The following is a 19,696-nucleotide window of genomic DNA, read 5'->3' on the forward strand; positions in this document are numbered from 1 at the left end:
AAAGAGAAAGAGAAATTGAGTTGAATTTAGAACAATTAAATGAGAGTGATGATAATGATGCCGACGTTGACGTTGAGAATGCTTTTGCGAAATTGCTTCCGAATTTCATGGAATCTAACAGTTGCAATGATTTGCCGGTTTTGCCAAAAGCTTATGCTCCAAATACTAGAATGTACACCACCCTGATGAAGGGTTATATGAAGGCTGGGAGGGTTACTGATACTGTGAGGATGCTAGAGGCAATGCGCCGGCAGGACGATGCTGGTAGCCATCCTGATCATGTTTCTTATACCACGGTGGTTTCGGCACTTGTGAAGGCTGGTTACATGGACAGGGCACGGCAAGTTCTTGCTGAAATGATGAGGATTGGCGTGGCGGCAAATCGGATAACATATAATGTTCTTCTTAAGGGTTATTGCAATCAATTTCAGATAGATAAAGCAAGAGAGTTGATTAAGGAGATGGTTGATGATAGAGGTATTCAGCCTGATGTTGTGTCCTATAATATACTCATTGATGGGTGCATATTGGTTGATGACAGTGCTGGGGCTCTCGGCTTCTTCAATGAAATGAGAACAAGAGGGATAGCTCCCACCAAGATTAGTTACACGACTTTGATGAAAGCTTTCGCATTCTCTGGTCAGCCGAAGCTGGCTCACAAGGTCTTCGATGAAATGTTGAATGATCCTCGAGTGAAGGTGGATGTGATCGCATGGAACATGTTGGTCGAAGGATATTGTAGGTTGGGTTTGGTTGAAGAAGCAAAGAAAGTGATTCAAAAGATGAAGGACGAGGGGTTCCACCCTGATGTGGGAACTTACGGAAGCTTTGCAAATGGAATCGCATTGGCAAGAAGGCCAGGAGAGGCACTTTTGCTTTGGAATGAAGTGAAGGAGAGGTGGGAGATGGTAAAAAAAGGTTCGAAACATAATTCTTGTGTTCCTCCATTGAAGCCAGATGAAGGGCTTTTGGATACCTTGGCTGATATATGTGTGAGGGCTGCATTCTTTAGAAAGGCTTTGGAGATTGTGGCTTGCATGGAAGAAAATGGTATATCTCCAAACAAGACCAAGTTTACTAGAATCTATGTGGAGATGCACTCAAGAATGTTCACGAGCAAGCATGCTTCAAGGGCAAGGCAAGACAGGAGAATAGAGAGGAGAAGGGCAGCCGAGGCTTTTAAGTTTTGGCTTGGGTTGCCAAATTCTTATTATGGAAGTGAGTGGAGGTTAGAACCTATTGAGGGCTATGATGATACCGCCGCCTCATAGTTTTGTTTATGCATCTCCACCATCCAACCAACTGACCAAGGCCATACTGGAGGCTACGGCTCAGTTTATGGTGCGAACTATGGCTACTGAACTGGGCAGTTCTACAAAATCTGCTCATTGTTAATAGTGTAGAATGCTAGGAACAGATTGATGTAATAATTTGACAAACATTAGGACACACTGCTACTTCTTTTTCTTATTCTTTTGATTTTCCTGAATTTGTAATTAACTAACTGATTTTTGTATACTTTCTGTTTGTATTGGTAGTCATTTGGAAAGGCTAGACAGACTCTCCATGGCCGGATGTATTATTTACTTGTCATGGAAAGTTGGTGCACCTATGACCATATGATGTTACTTGCTTTGCGTCAATTAAGTGTAATTTCTTTCAAGGGGCCCATAATTAGGTGCTAGTTAAATACAAAGTCATTGATATTCGAGAATTGACATGAAATGTGGGCGAAGTTATGCTTAATTAATTAGAGTTAGTTTTGCATATAATATGATTAGTTATTTGGGGGCGTTTTTGTCTGAAACAGATCAATTTTTGGGAAAGCTATGGAAGGTAAATTTTTTTTTTCTCCGTTTTTGAACGTGACGAAGCATTCAGTTTTGCAATTAACTCATGTTTTGGATGTTTGTGGGTATCGGCTCAATTTAGCTAAACAGCTTAATTAAATTCTTTTTAAAAAAATAATTTAAACAATAAAAATTTATATTAAAAATAGTTAAATTTTTTTTGAAAAAATAGTTTAAACAATAAAAATTTATATTAAAAGTAGTTTATAAATAAGTTATTTTGTATTTATTTTTTTAGTTTTAAAAATACTTATTTAATAAAAAATTTTATTATAAAATTATTTTTTTAACTTTTGCACTTAAATAACTTTTTAAAAAACTACAATTTAATTTTAAAAATTACACTAATATTAATACTATTATTTTTCGTAAGTTAAAAGCTAAAAAAATAATTTTTCAAGCTTTCCAAACGGACCCATGCTGTGTTTTTGACTTTTTGGGAATATTCCAAACGGACCATGCTGCTCTATGTAGTATTAAATTCTTGTGTACTTCTTTTACAATTAAATTATTTAATTAAATTTTTTTATTTTAAACTTAATTCTCCTGCATTAGTTAAAAATAATTTTAAATTTAAAAAAATTTAAATTTTAAATTTTTTAATTTTCAATTTTAAAATTAATTCTGCAACATTTGTTAATTCAAATTTTGTAATTTCACAATATATTAATAATTTTAAATTTTAAATTTGAGGCTTATTTGTTAATTTAAAAAATTACAAACTAATATCAATTTTGATAAATCCTAAAACCCTAAACCAACATTAGCTGAATAATAATTGCAACTTTTTTAATTAACTAAAAACAATCTAATTTATTTTATTTTTAAACTACAAATTCAATTTTTTTTAGTGTTTATTTTCAAGTCATTTAATTTATACTTTTTTGTCAAATTTAAATTAATATTCACTAATTAAAAAATTGTAAAGTAAAACTTTTTTTCAAAACAAAATATATATCACTAACAATATAAGCATAATATATGACTCTGTTTATTTTCATACTACGTATTTAGTGTATATTAGAACTTTTAATTAAATTTAAAATAAAGCATACCAGATATCATTACACTATACACACTAAGTCATCAAGTTCACCAATTATTTTGGCAACAATAACCTAATGCTCAATTATATCACTATGAATGTCAACAATCACCTAATTTATACACCCTAAATTATAAATCACACTCCCTAATCTATCAACACTAAACACTAAATTCTTAACTCTAAACCTTATTTTTAAATTTTTGAAATCCTAAATATATGTATTTACTTTACTTTTCTTTTTTTTGGCCATGATTTGCCCTCCAATAAACACATTTTGTATTATTTTTCTTCTAAAATGTTTATTTTTATGCAATCCTAAACACTTAATATTTTTTTAATTTTAAAATCCTAATATATGTATTTATTTTTTCTTTTTTTTAATTTTTTTAATTCTAAAACCTTAAATATATGTATTACTTTTTTTTAGTAAAGTACTTTATTTTTTAATTCTGAAACCCAAACATAGCCTGCAAACACTAAAGCAAGTCCATAATTTCTTTCAAGCTCAGCAATAAAAAGCCCATTGTAACAAAAATATGCACCCACAAAATGTCAAAAAATCCAAAAACTTAATCACTTTCATTAAAACATAACCAAACTGTCCTAATTGACCCATTCCTGATAATTCCACTACACAATAAGTAAGAAGTCTCTAGACATTGTTTGCACGTGATGCCACGCATGCTATGAGTCAGTGCAACAGCATACTCTATGCTACTTTCTCACATGAGGAAAAAAGTATCCTTTATCACGGTAGCATTCACCATAATAAAATAGATGATATGTAAAATCAGAGGTATATGAATGTTTTTATAGAACGTATTTTAGTATATATAGCATAGAGAGTAGTTGATACACGAAGCCTTTAATTTTTTTTGGCATTTTTCCCCTTCTTTTAGGTGGGGTTCCGAAGGAACATTGAAATTGAGGGAGAGAGACTGAGAAATAGAAACTAAATTAAGTTTTTATACTATGTTTGGTATAAAATATAGAAAACTGAATTATGTCTTAGTATTTTGTTTGATTTAAGATAAAAATAAAAATTTTAATAAATAAAATTACTAAAATATCCTTAATAAAATCAAAATCATGTTACTCTTTTTTCTCTTGCCTACCAACCATCCATTTTCTCTCTCTTTTCATCTCTGTTTTTCTCTTTTTCCAGCAACAATGACAATAGTATCCACTGTCATGTCGTATTACACCGTGTCCTTTTCTCTTTTTTCTTCTCTTTTTTCTCTGTTTTGATTTAGAGATATATTTGATATTGTTGTTGTTGGTATTATTATTCTGATTTTGATATTGTTCTTGATATTATTGTTGTTGATAGTGATGGATTGTAAGGAGGGATGATGACAGATGTGTGTGGTAAGGATGAGAGATGGAGTAAGGTTAGGAGGTGAAAGGTGGTGGTCATGGTGGCGACGATAGGACAAAAGTGGTGGTTGAAGAACTAAACGAGAGTAAACTTGAAATTATTAATTTGGATAAGGGTATTTTAGAAAAATATTATTTGTTAAAGTTTCAGTTTTTGTTCCAAAAATTTTAGTTCTTTGTGTTTCTACTTTCTAATTTTGGAGATAGAGACTAAAATTTTAGTTTCAATTTCTAACCACCAAACACAATACTAAATTTTAGTCTCCAATCTCAGTCTTAGTACCCCCTACCAAATGCTACTTTAATAGGGGTGGAAGTCTGCCTCGCTCCGCCCTGCCCCTACTGAGACGGTTCTAGAATCCCACCCTACCCCGCCTAACTGCGGGCGGCGGGTCTAAACCCGCCGGACCGCTCCGCGTAACATGCCAAAGATTATGTACAAAAAATGAGTAAGGTTAAGGTAAAGAGTATTTTTTTAATAAAGAATTGTAAGGCTCACATCGGTTGGGGAGGGAAACCAAGCATGCCTTATAAGGGTGTGGATACCTCTCCCTAGCATGACTCGTTTTGACGAGTGAGTGTGGGGGCTTCAACTAGCATCCATATCGTCAAAGGCAAAACCGTGAGGTCTTGTGTGCCAAAGCAGACAATATCGTGCTAGCGGGTGGTTTGGCCTGTTACTGATACCGAGTCGGAATCTGGGTCGATGTGCCAGCGAGGGCGCTGGGCTCCCTTAGGAGGGTGGATTGTAAGGCCCACATCGGTTGGGAGGGGAACAAAGCATGCCTTATAAGGGTGTGGATACCTCTCCCTAACATGACGCATTTTGACGAGTGAGTGTGGGGGGTTTCGGCTAGCATCCCTATCGTCAAAGGCAAAACTGTGAGACCTTGTGTGCCAAAGCGGACAATATCGTGCTAGCGGGTGGTCTGGGCTGTTACAAGAACAAAGTTGTTTATCTTACAATAAAAAATATTTAAAAAAATAAAGATATAATATATAATGTATATTTTTAAAATTTTTTTTACTATTCATTCAACTTTACTTTTTTTAAAAAATTCTACAAAAATTATTATTGCGCCTAAAGTAATAACTCAGTCAATAAGTACCTGCATAGATGCATTGCGCTATCTAACTACCGCAATATGATCTGTCCCATCTAAAGTTCTAATTATGGTGATAGACAGTGCAATTAAATTATTATGTGGTGTAGTATTCATGTTAGATTATTTCTTTAGCATATGTTATTTACTGATAACTTTGGAAGTGGCATGCATATTGAATGGCTACGAAGAAAGCTGGCTACCCGTCACTTATACTAAAAACCAAAATTACGAGAAGCGAACCGATCATTAAACCAGTCAAATGATTTATTTAATAATTCAATGATTTGACTAGAATAGAACCGTAATTAAATTGGTTTAACTAAATATAAAATAAAATTATTAAAAATTTAATACATAATTTTAAATATTTTAAATTTGTAATAAATTTAGACCATTTTGTTTGGATATTACACTAATTTGATATAATGCATTGATATGGGAGTTTTTAAAGTCACGAAAAATCGTGACTAACAATTTTAAATAAGAACAAAAAATTTTTGAAAATGAGACTAACGATTTGAAGACAAAACACAAACCAAAATGAGACTAATGATTTAAAGTAGGACAAAAATTTTTTGGAATCCGCAACCATGAAATCGGTAATGTTGATTTGTTTTATCAAAATTTGAATCTGTAATCTCCTCTCTATATAAAGAGAGTTCATGAATGTAATCCCATTGCAATTGTTTATCTCTTCTCCTTCTTCTTTTTCTGAAGCTATTTTTCTTGCTTCTCTTCTTTTTGAGTGTTGCTTTTATTTATTTATTTTAGATGTATGGTTATTTCTTTTTATGAATATAATGTTTAATTAATTTATTTTATTTATTAAAATGAAAGTTTGATTTTCATAATAAAAAATGAATAAAAATATTAGTTTTAAAATTTATTATAATGGTCAAATTTTATCAGAAGGTGTAATATTTATGTGTAATAATCTATGTATAGCTGTTCTTTTCTTTATAGTGTCGTTCGATGAATTTAAGATTTATATTTGTCAAAATATAGATCCTTATATACCAAAAAGAGGCCAATTCATCTATAAAAGTGCGATAAGTAATTTCAGATGTTCAATCAAAATTTAACTATACGATTAGCTATCACAAAGCATGGTTGGCTAAGTAGAAGACAGTTGAAAAAAATTTTGGTGGTTAGGAAGCCTCTTATGAAGCGTTGGCCACATGGTTTAAGCTAAAGCAATGGTTAGGAAAGAGCCATCAACAGCCGTTGAATATGAAATGCTACTTTGCTACTGCGGGGATGAGTTGGCTAAGGATGTCAGGGTTCTAAATCGAGTTTTTTGGAGTTTCCACCCATGCATTAGAGCATTCAGGCACTGCAAGCCAATTGTGCAGGTAGATGACACACACTTATATGAAAAATATAAAAGTGCGTTGTTGGTTACAGTTTTTCAGGATGGCAACAATGATATTGTGCCAATTGCTTTTGCCCTTATTGAGGGTGAGACATCAGATGCATGGTTCTTTTTTCTTCGTCATTTGCAAACACATGTGGTGACGAAGAATGTGGTGGGGCTTATCTCCGATTGACATGAGTCTATTAGATCAGCTGTTTCTCGTTGTCATGGAGCATCAGAGTCACCAATAGCCATACACATGTTTTGCTTTAGGCACATAGCATCCAACTTCTTGAAGAATTTCAAGGCACTGTTCATGAAAAAGCTTGTGGTAAACATTTGTAATTTAGCAACGTGTTCTATTTAATATTTTATGCACTATGTGAACATGTTTCCAATAGGGGTTATTAATGCGTGTTTTTGTTGTATGATATTTTCTAGGCTGTTCTAGGATGGTGGATGAATATGAAATCCATTATCAACGATTGCGTAGCCGAGGTGAGGCATACACTCGATAGCTGGATTGGATTCCCCGTGAGCAGCACTTTTTGGCATATGATGACAGCAATCGATAGGGTCATAGGACGACAAACATAGTGGAGTGCATCAATGGGGTGTTGAAGGGTGCATGCAATCTTTTCGTCGTAGCACTAGTTAAGGCAACTTTTTACAGACTGAATGAGCTTTTCACAAGGAAGAGGGTTGATGCTGAGACTTGCATTAGAGCCGGACATTTATTCTTTGAAGCAGTGACTGAAAGGATTCAAGCAAATTTGATCGTAGTTGGAAACATTATGGTTAGTTGCTTTGATAGGCAGAATGAGGTATTCGAGTTGTAGGAGATGCCAAGCGGTGTTGAGTATGCGGTATATCTACGATGAAGGCACTGTTATTGTAGTTATTTTCAAGTAGATCGCTTTCCATGTCGTCATGTCTTTGCATGTTGTGCAAACTAACGTCTTGAGTGGCAAGTATACGTACACGAGGTGTATCGGATGGATGAGATCCGAAAGGTGTACTGAGCTAGATTTAGGCCATTAGGCAACCCAACAACATGGCCCATGTATGGAGGGCCAATGATGATACCTAATCCTTCACTTAAAAGAGTTACTAAAGGTCGTCCCAAGCAGACTCGTTTCCTAAATGAGATGGACACACAATCAATACGAGGTCCATGATGTTGTAGGCTATGCAGTATAGAAGGTCACAGTCGTAGTAGATGTCCCTATGGTGCTAGAGGCGATTCATTTCCACTGGCATAGTATATTATATGAAAGATTGTTTGTAAATTAAAGAAGAATAATGGGCATAATTTCTATTAATGATAATTATTATCTACTAATAAGTAAGAAAAAGTATGCCTCCAGGTTATGCATTAATATGTCTAGCAAAGTTGGTAGTTTATCGTAGCATGGGCATAAAAATAAATCACATCATGATCATTATCATTAGCTAGTACAATCACCTTTATTAGTCCTAAGCACAAAATACATCATGAAACGACATATCAATTTGCCACTGATACTTTGTAAATTTTTTTTAACTGTGTTCATGGAGCGGTGATTTATAACCACAGACTAACCGGCAAGTACATCGGGTCGTACCAAGTAATACCTTACGTGAGTAAGGGTCGATCCCACGAGGATTGATGGATCAAGCAAAAATGATTGATTGATTGGCTTAGTTAGGCAAGCAGAAAAGGGTTTTGAGATATTCAACAGGTTTAAGTTCGATCTTAGAATATCAAAAGAAAAAATAAATAAGTTGGGAATAAAATATGGAGAAAACAGTTAAGGATTCAGAGTTATCTATTTATCCGGATTGATTTTTCTTACTAACTATTTTAATAATGCAAGATTTAATTTATGGCAAACTATATGTGACTAGACCCTAATTCCTTAGACCTTCCTAGTCTCCTCTAAAATTCATTAACTGCCATTCCTTGGTCAATTAATTCCAATTAGAAGGTGATGATCAAATTCCAGTTTATATGCCACAAGAATCCTAATTATCCAAAAATAAGGGGATTACATGTCACGTATCCCGTTAAATACAAACAATTAGAAATTCAGGATAATATGTTTTCAAGCTGTTGTTCAAGTGAAGTGCTTTTCCAAGTTATACAAGAACTCAATTAGAACATGGGTTATACTTTCGTTTCACCCAAATTCATAAAATAAAGAATGAAAATAATTATTGAAATATAAATCAAAACATGAATTAAATTAGAAAGATCAAATGAATTAATCCATATAAATAGACAGAGCTCCTAACCTTAACAATGGAGGATTAGTTGCTCATGGAATGTGGAATGTAAATTTGTATAGAATTCCCTAATAGAATCCCCCTAATGGAATCTCCCTCAATAGAAGAGAAGTCTCCGTTTTTTATAACTAATCCTAATTAATTTAAAAATCTAATATCTAAAATTAAGATAATATCTTTTTTTATTTTAAAATCAAATTTGAATTTAAATCAGAATTAACTAACTACTCCGCGTTTTGTAACGTGGGGACCACTTGGCTTCACTGGATCCGCGCCTAACTTGGGTGCCAAAATGGGGCCCAGAAATCACCCCCAGCGTTTTCTGTGTTTTCTGCATGTGGCGCAGGTCACGCGTACGCGTCAGTCACGCGTACGCGTCAGTCACGCGTACGCGTCGATGGTCTTTTTTCTGAGTCACGCGGACGCGTCGATCACGCACACGTGTCGCTGTGCAAATCTTCAAATCACGCGTACGCGTCAGTCACGCGCACGCGTCGCCATGGAAAGCTCCAAATCACGCGTACGCGTCAGTCATGCGTATGCGTCGCTCCTCGCTGCCATCTCCTTTGATTCTTGTGCTGCAGAAACTCCATCAAATCCAGCCGAATGCTACCTAAAATAAACAGTATTGCACAAAACTCAAAATAGCATCCATAGTGGCTAAAATATAATTAATTCTTAATTAAACTCAACAAATTAGATCCAAATTCACTAGGAAAAGATAGGAAAGATGCTCACGCATCACAACACCAAACTTGAATTGTTGCTTGTCCTCAAGTAACCAAAACTAATATAAGCTTAGGATGTGAATTTGCATGAGAATGAGAGTTCGATTAAGCTCATGTCTCTTCTTGTAGTGGGGTTTACAACTGCAATCCTGAATAGTTTTGGCATTTCACTTTATCCTTTGAAGTTCAGAATGATTGGAATCCATAGGAACTCAGAATTCAGATAGTGTTATTGATTCTCCTAGTTTAGTATGTTGATTCTTGAACACAGCTACTTTATGAGTCTTGGCCGTGACACTAAGCATTTTGTTTTCTAGTATTACCACCGGATACATAAATGCCACAGACACATAACTGGGTGAACCTTTTTAGATTGTGACTCAGCCTTGCTAGAGTCCCCAGTTAGAGGTGCCCAGAGTTCTTAAGCACACTCTTTTTGCTTTGGATCCTTTTTTTCTTTCTTTTTTTTCACAAGCTTTGTGTTTTTCATTACTTTTTCTTGCTTCAAGAATCAATTTTATGATTTTTCATATTATCAATAACATTTCTCTTTTTTCATATTTTTTTAAGAGCCAACAATTTTAACATTCATAAACTTCACTATAAAAAATATGCACTGTTCATGTCATGCATTCAGAATCACAGAAAATACCACCACATTTAAGTAAATAAGACTATTCTTCAATATAGACCCACTTTCTCATGCAATATATCACTCCTGTATTTTTTTGATTTGGATTCAAGCTCAATGAGTAATACATGAGACATCTTTTTAGAATTAAAGCAATAGGGAGAACTAAACTAGTCCTAGGATTCTAACTAATAAAGGATCATGCAACAAACAAAGTAAAATAGCAAAAAATTGGAACATAACATAGAAAAAGAGGGGAGGAATATAGAATGAAAGGAACTCAACTACCTTAGTTATCCTAGCGGTCACTTTATTCTTCAGGTTGTGCTCCTCAATGAAGATGATTCGCCTTCCTTTTGGTGCTATAGGAATAAACAGAAAATCCTTAAGCGAAGCGTCAACACCAAACTTAAAGGTTTGCTTGTCCTCAAGCAAAGAAGAACTAAAAATAGAAAGAGATAAATATTATGATGAAAGAAAAAGAAAAGGATAAAAGAACAAGAGAGAATTAGGATTGGGAGAGGGGGAAAGAAAATTAAAACTTGGGCGGCGAACTAGTGGAGTTGTACGGCGCAGGCGACGCGTACGCGTGCAGCATGTGTACGCGTGGGGCACAAAATTTCCTTAATGACACGTAAGCGTCAAGAACGCGTTCACATGCCCTGGGTTTTGTGCAATTCGCGCGAAGCCAGCCGTGCGCATGCACAACTCTCTGCCCAAACACATATTTACGCCGTTTTTCAAGGTCACGCGTACACGTCAGTGACGCGTACGCGTGGAGTGCCAAAATCACGAATGACGTGCACGCGTGGGGTACGCATACGCGTGGGCTTGTTTGTGCAAAAGGCATCATTCTGGCGCTACTCCTGCGACATTCTCTGTTCATTTTTATTTTTTACGCACACCCATCTGACGCGTGCGCGTCAGCGACGCTTGCGCGTCAGGTGCTCTTTTTTTTTTTCCGGTTCCTGTTCTAAAATAGCTGCATGATCAGAAAATTAGTAAGAACTCAATAAAAATAAAATAAGTAAGAAAACTACTACTACGAAAAATAACTAAGAATAAAAATGAATGATCATACCACGGTGGGTTGTCTCCCACCAAGCACTTTTAGTTAAAGTCCTTAAGTTGGACATGTGGTGAGCTCCTTGTCATGGTGGCTTGTGCTTGTACTGATCCAGGAATCTCCACCAATGTTTGTAATTCCAATGGCTACCGGGATCCCAAACTAGGCGCATAACGCCTTCGAGCAAGTTGAAGCAAGTGACAACGCCCCAAGAGTGTTGATCGTGGGAATTAATTCCAAGGTCCCAAACCTTGCTTTTACATCTGTCTTCTTGTGGATCACCATTGTTTCCACCGGGTGGCAAGCAATCTGAATTCTCACAAAGACATCCAAACAACCTTCTAGATCTATTCAATTGAGCTCTACACCAATCCTTGCACTTCAATTTAGAGCATGCAACCATATTGAACCTTGCTTGACAACCCTTGCCACTAACCATCTTCCTCTTACTCTTAATGCCACAAAGAGCTCTATGTTGACCATCCGTCTCCAGTAGCCCATATTCAAGTGGGAAAGTAAAGGTTAAGGATAGGAATTTTACCCACTTGAATGTTGTATTGGATGGTGATGGCTTTGGAAGAGGTCTTGCAAGCTCCACTCCCTTGTGTTCTTCTTTGAATTCTTCTACCTCTTTGCAAGCTTCCTCAATTTCAACATCTTCCTCTTGGTAGCTTTCTTCTAATTCAATCTCTTCTTCATTGCTTACCAAAGGCATGGGAGGTTGTGCATCTTCCTCTTCTTCCATATGTGAGGGTGAAAAGTTCTCTAATTCACTAGAGTATAAACTCCTTTGATTGGTTTCCTCACTTTCTTCTATAGGATCTTACATTGTATCTCTTGGGAAAGAATTTGTTTGTTCCTCTTCCTGGTTTTTGATCATCGTCTGCACATATTTCTCTACATTTTTGACACTTGTCTTTATATCATGTAGGAATTCTTTCATGAGAAGCTCAAGATCTGATAGTATTTGAGATGAATAAGGAGATGGTGGCTCTTGGTATGGGTAGAAAGATGACGGTTCTTGATATGGATAGAAAGATGATGGTTCTTGATATGCATATGGAGATAGTGGTTCTTGGTATGAATATGGAGGTGGTGGCTCTAGATAGTTGGAACATGGAGCATTGAAGTTTCTTTGGTTTTGACCTTGCCAACCAAAATTTGGATAGCTCCTCCATCCACCATAATATGAATCACTACTCGGGTGTGAGTAGTAACCTATGTGATCTCTCTCCATTATTTTTTCTTAGCACAAAATACCAAAAAGAATTAAACGCACCATGTGGTAAACAGGAAAGCAAAGAAGACATAACATAATTTTTTTGAAAAGAAATAATAATAAAAATAATAATAAAAAAATTCGAAAATAAATGAAAAGAAGTGAACTATAAATTCAAAAATTAAACAAAGAAAGATACTAGGATTTAAAAAAATATTTTTTTAGAGAAAAATTACTATGGGGACACCAAACTTAATTTCAAAAATTAAGAGAAAAGAAAAAAAATTTAAATAAAATAAATCAAAATAAATTTTTTTCAAAAATAATACTAAAACAAAAATTAAATAAAATTAAAACTAAAACGCCTAATCTAAGCAATCAAACAACAAATAGTTGTTAATCACTATCAATCCCTGGCAACAGCACCAAAAACTTGGTGCGGTGATTTACAACCACAGACTAACCGGCAAGTGCACCGGGTCGTACCAAGTAATACCTTACGTGAGTAAGAGTCGATCCCACGAGGATTGATGGATCAAGCAACAATGATTGATTAATTGACTTAGTTAGGCAAGTAGAAAAGGGTTTTGAGATATTCAAAAGGTTTAAGTTCGAACTCAGAATATCAAAAGAAAAAATAAATAAGTTGGGAATAAAATATGGAGAAAACAGTTAAGGCTTCAGAGTTATCTATTTTTCCGGATTGATTTTTCTTACTATGTGTGACTAGACCCTAATTCCTTAGACATTCCTAGTCTTCTCTAAAATTCATTAACTGCCAATTCCTTGGTCAATTAATTCCAATTAGAAGGTGATGATCAAATTTCAATTTATATGCCACAAGAATCCTAATTATCCAAAAATAACGGGATTATATGTCACGTATCCCATTAAATACAAACAATTAGAAATTCAGGATAATATGTTTTCAAACTGTTGTTCAAGTAAAGAGCTTTTCCAAGATATACAAGAACTCAATTAGAATATGGGTCATACTTCCGTTCCACCCAAATTCATAAAATAAAGAACGAAAACAATTATTGAAATATAAATCAAAACATGAATTAAATTAGAAAGATCAAATGAATCAATCCATACAAATAGACAGAGCTCATAACCTTAACAATGGAGGAGTAGTTGCTCATGGAATGTGGAATGTAAATTTGTATAGAATTCCCTAATGGAATCCCCCTAATGGAATCTCCCTCAATAGAAGAGAAGTCTCCCCTTTTTATAACTAATCCTAATTAATTTAAAAATCTAATATCTAAAATTAAGATAATATATTTTCCTATTTTAAAATCAAATTTGAATTTAAATCAAAATTAACTAACTACTCCGCATTTTGTAACGTGGGGACCACTTGGCTTCACTGGATCCGCGCCTAACTTGGGTGCTAAAATGGGGCCCAGAAATTACCCCCAGCATTTTCTGCATTTTCTGAACGTGGCGCAGGTCACGCGTACGCGTCAGTCACGCATACGCGTCGATGGTCTTTTTTCCGAGTCACGCAGACGCGTCGATCACGCGCACGCGTCGCTGTGCAAATCTTCAAATCACGCGTATGCGTTAGTCACGCGCACGCGTCGCCATGGAAAGCTCCAAATCACGCGTACGCGTCGCTCCTCGCTGCCATATCCTTTGATTCTTGTGCTACAGAAACTCCATCAAATCCAGTCGAATGCTACCTAAAATAAACAGTATTGCACAAAACTCAAAATAGCATCCATAGTGGCTAAAATATAATTAATTCTTGATTAAACTCAACAAATTAGATGCAAATTCACTAGGAAAAGATAGGAAAGATGTTCACGCATCAGTTCACCACTTTTTTGTACTTGTTAGACATAGCTTTCATAATCACTAATGGGGTATATCTAAAGGATTACCATGTTGTTCACAACATGCAGCGGAAGTAATAACGTATCCTAAAGATCTATTTTTTGCTTAAACTTTATTCCAATAATAAACAATATATAGATAAGATCTAAATACCTGTGTGTACGCTAGTAAAAATTACTTTCTCGTACGAAGGTGCTATGCGTCTCGATAAATCCCGATTTCGTGGTTTATTTTGTACTTAATTTGGGGGATTCTATCACCTTTTTCCCACATTTATTCAATAAAATAGCATGGTTTTGTAATTCTCCCTTGAATTGTGCTTAAGTGTAAAAACATGCTTTTTAGGCCCTTAAATTGGTGATTTTAACTCACTTTAATTCCATTCGATGCCTTGATGTGTTTGTTGAGTGATTTCAGGTTCATAAGCCAAGTATTGGATGGAAGAAATGAGTAGAAAAGCATACAAATGGGAGAATGCATGAAGAAACAAAGATTGGAAATGCATCAAAGGATGCGCACGCGTACAAGGCGCGTGCGCGCAAAAGTGAGTTTGCCTAAGGACGCGCATGCGTACATGCCGCGTCCGCACAGATGAAGAATTAGCCAATCGATGCGCACGCGCACATGGCGCGTACGCGCCGATACTCGCACGTGACTCACTTAAAGGCAAAACGCTGGGGGCGATTTCTGAGCAGCCCAAGCCCAATTCCAACATGTTTCGGAGTATATTTCATGCAGAATTGAAGCCCAAGCAAAGGGGGGGGAGCAATTGTTTGTAGATTAGCATCATGTAGTTTAGTTTCTAGAGAGAGAAGCTCCCTCTTCTCTCTAGAATTGGGTTAGGTTAGGATAATTTCATCTTAATTCTAGTTCCAATTTCATGTTCTCATCTTGTTTTCTCTACAATTTCATGTTCTTATTCTTGATTCCTCTTAGTTTTCATGTTAATTCCCCTTTTTGCTATCTTTTATGTTCATGGATGCTCTTGTTGGAATTGATTTACTTTTAGTGCAATTTAATGTTTGATGTTCTTTTATTGTTGATTTGAGTTGTGATTTCATTTTCCTTGCAATTGGTAGTTGGTAGATTTATATTTCTTGCACTTTTACTATGCTTTCCATTTGTACCCACCAAGTGTTTGCCAAAATGCTTGGTTGGGCTTTAGAGTAGAATTTTATGATCTTGGCTTGGAAAGGTAACTTAGGAACTCTTGAGTTGCTAATGTCCAAGTGATTGATGATTGGCAACTATTGACCTTAGATCTCACTAACTGAATTGGTGGAGACCTAGGACTTATGGACTTCGATTGATATAACTCATTTGACTCTCCATTATTAGTTAGAGGATGACTTAATGTGGTTGATCCTTGCCAATTCTCATGTTGTGGTTAGTGATAAGGATAGAGATCCTTGACCACCAACCATTTCCAAGGCCTTTTTGTTATTTGAATTTCCTTATCATTTACTTTTCATGTCTCTTAGTCCAAAAACCCCAAAACATACTTCATAGCCAATAATCATACACTTCATTGCAATCCTCGTGAGACGACCCGGAGTCCAAATACTCCGATTAATTCTTATTTGGGGTTTGTACATGTGACAAAACCATAAATTTAATTTGATTCGAGGATTGACTATCGGTTTAGACTATACTAACAATGGAATTATTTTGTGGAATTTCGAACCGGTATAAATCCTTGTATCACGTATCCACACAGAGATCAACCTTTGCTGTCAACCCTTTGACCAATGGACATCTGATCTAAATTGAGAAACCTCTTGCAACTCTTTGCACGCCATAAAGTTCTTCTCCAAGAATCAGGCTCACATACGTTTATGTGTATAGAGGTGAAGAAATAAACCCCTTGTGTTTTATTCTCATGTCTTTCCTGTACTCTTGACGTACATATATATAGTATGAGATTCGTTATTGATTTTAAATTTGAATCTCAATTCAAATTTAAATCATATCTTGAAATTCTAAATCTGAATCCTTCAAATTTATGAATCAAATCATAACTCAATTTGAAAACAGAATCAGCTAGGATCTCATCCAAATTTGGAAATAGAATAACTAATTATTCTCAAATCTCATTTAACATTCTCAATTATCATACTTGGTGCACGAAATTGTGATTCACACTTTTCACAACTCCGGTGCCACTAACCAGCAAGTGCACTGGGTCGTCCAAGTAATACCTTACGTGAGTAAGGGTTGATCCCACGGAGATTGTCGGCTTGAAGCAATCTATGGTTATTTTGTAAACTTTAGTCAGGAGATTAATGCTGAAAAGAGTTTTGTTTGTAAAAAGTAAAAGAACATGAAATGAATAATATTTGTTATGCAGTAATGGAGAACATGTTGAGGTTTTGGAAATGCTCTGTCTTCTGAATCTCTGCTTTTCTACTGTTGTCTTCTCCACGCATGCAAGGCTCCTTCCATGGCAAGCTGTATGCTGGTGGATCACCGTTGTCAATGGCTACCATCTGTCCTCTCAGTGAAAATGGTCCAAATACGGGTTTCGTAGGGCTAATCATCTGTCAGTTCTCACTCGTGCTGGAATAGGATCCATTGATCCTTTTGCACTGTAACACCCTACCATACAGAGTCTTATGCTTAAGTCATAATTCAGAGATGGCAAGGTATTACGACCTCTAAAATAAAAATTTAGTACGTATAGTAGTATGAATGATTGATTATAACTAGGAGCCTTTGTAAAAAAAAAAAGGGGTAAACAAAAATTGCAACTCAAAAGCGCAGCACTCCGATCGATAACGTAATGAATAAGGGTAACCAACGCGAGATTATATATATCTACAAAGGAGTATCAAAAATAGGAATATCAAGACTCAAGATCCGGCTGCGAAGATAACCGGTCTGAGCATAGCGATATATACATATGACAAAAATAAGGAAAACCCCAAAGGAAACCCAAAGGGACACAAATACATAAAACCTAATCTCCAAAATCTCCCATAAGAGGAGTCATCACAGTTAGTATTATTTAATGGAGATAAAAGTATCTAAGCAAAACATATAAACCAAAACATAGCCCCGAGAACAAAAGATCTTTGCAAATCTAGAAGTCTCCAGCATGCTTCAGCGGGAAACCTCACGTCCTGCATCTGAAAACCACAAAATCCGCATGGGTGAGAACCAGAGGTCCCCAGCATGGTAACAGCTTCCACATATATAATACATAATAATAGAGGAAAGCCGAAGGTAATCCTAGAACTTCCTCCAGATAATTCAAAGCTTATAAACAAGCTAAACCATATAAGGGTATCTGACTAAAGATTCTTCAGTCTAACTAATACTTTCCTTTCCAATTCCTTCTCACCTCCCAACCACCAGCAGGAGTATAATGTAGCAAACACAGTTATATTAGACAAGAAATACACAAATAGGAACAATTAAGGCATTTAGACAATTAGCAAGTAATATGCAGTCAAATAGGCAATCTCAAACAATTCATATAGTATGCATATGATGAATGCCTGTCCCTAGTGGCTGATGATATCATCTGTCGGTTATAGAGCCAACCCGACAAGTCCTGGCAGTTAACCATTGGACTGTCCCTTTGTTGTGTCTCCCCAACTTGAGTCATACTCAAAGTAAACTTGATCATAATCATGATCCATATCCATCACCCTCACTGGTGAATATTTATCCATCACCATCACTGGTGAATATTTATCCATCACCATTACTGGTGAATATTTTTGGGGTTGAGCTCGTCCGGGAATTTCACAGTGCCCGGCCACCCTGACGACATAGGGTCAAAAGAGATTCAAGTCTCAACCTGGAGCACGTGGTGGCTAGCCACTGCATTCTCCCAGGGAAACTCTCATCTCTGATAATGGAAGTGCAACTTTCACAATTCATTCAACCGCATATATATGTGTTTATACATAGCCATAATCATAGCCCCGCCGTAACACGGCAATAATCCAGCCATCCGGCTCACGGTTAAATCCATAACCAGCCACCCAGCTCACGGTTAAATCCATAACCAGCTGTTTCATCAACAATTACAGCCTTTCGACCCATGGCATAACAAGCACTTCCACCACCATCCTCCGCATCTCACATATTCATGCTTGATCCTCATTGATCATCCATTTTTCCCTTGCTTCACTCGCAAGTTACCACATTCACTAGCCCTTCTTCTCATAGCTAGACATATCATACTGATTTAAGACATAAGTGGTGAGATCGGAGGCTTAGAAGTATGAAATTTGGCTTTTAAAACTCAAAAATCAACTTTGGGATGAAAACAGATCCACGCGTACGCGCACTCCACGCGCACGCGTGGATGGCTTCGAAAACTCATCGACGCGTAAGCGTCATGCACGCTAACGCGTGGATTGAAAACTAGTCAAGCGACGCGCACGCGTCAACCACGCGTACGCATGGGTACTCTCGTGCCCCAGGCACAAAACTGACACAGTTCTGGCATAACTCTCTGGAAAATGGCTGGGCATTGGGTGCAGCACATCGGCGCGCCCGCACACATCACGCGCATGCGTGGATGGCGCTTTCGAGAAGAACGGCGCGTACGCGCCAAGTGCGCGTACGCGCGGGGGGGTCATTCTGCTAAAAATTTTTCTAAGTTAAAAGCTGCAGAATTCACAGTTTCAACCCCCAATCTTCCGACGGACATAACTTCCTCATTTTAAATCGTTTTTCACCCGTTCTTCGAACGGCAGGGACATCCCGGATCCAATTTTATTTCTAAACAGATTTGGTACAAAACAGAGATCTGTAGTCCAAGTTATGTCCCGTCAAAGTATGCCCAAAAACCATGTTTTTCATACAAAACCACAACATGCCATTTTCAAAACAAGCCATATTCAACTATTTTCAAAATCAATCAAAACATGCCATTTTCATCCCTTTTCTTTGAATTCAATCTAAATATATCAATTTCAACATCAAGCCTCCTCAACTCACACATTGACACTTTACCACAATTTACAAAATCACTATCTCATCATTTTAACCCACTTCACCCAAGTGGCTCAAAATCAAACATATTGACATATCATATACTCTTCCTCATGCCAATTCTCAACAACATCAATTCCACTAAATCATCATTGTACACAATCAATATCATACTCACCATTAACATGGTTCAACCCACAATTCAACCATAACCAATCATCAAGCATATATCACAACATGCATATTTCTCATACATCATACCA

At 36.2% G+C, this 19,696-nt stretch overlaps 1 protein-coding gene across 1 annotated transcript in view; it reads left to right on the forward strand.

Annotated features, from left to right (window-relative positions):
- Nucleotides 1–1,663, forward strand: part of LOC107470627 (pentatricopeptide repeat-containing protein At3g09650, chloroplastic) — a 5,500-nt gene extending 3,837 nt beyond the window's left edge. Inside the window, exon 4 of the mRNA XM_052255379.1 lies at nucleotides 18–1,663. Coding sequence (XP_052111339.1) covers nucleotides 18–1,271 — 1,254 coding nt within the window. The 3' untranslated portion in view covers nucleotides 1,272–1,663. The remainder of the gene's footprint in view (nucleotides 1–17) is intronic.
- The last annotated feature ends 18,033 nt before the right edge of the window (nucleotides 1,664–19,696 follow it).

This window comes from Arachis duranensis, chromosome 10 (genome assembly GCF_000817695.3).
Source record: "Arachis duranensis cultivar V14167 chromosome 10, aradu.V14167.gnm2.J7QH, whole genome shotgun sequence".
Classification (NCBI taxonomy): Eukaryota; Viridiplantae; Streptophyta; class Magnoliopsida; order Fabales; family Fabaceae; genus Arachis; species Arachis duranensis.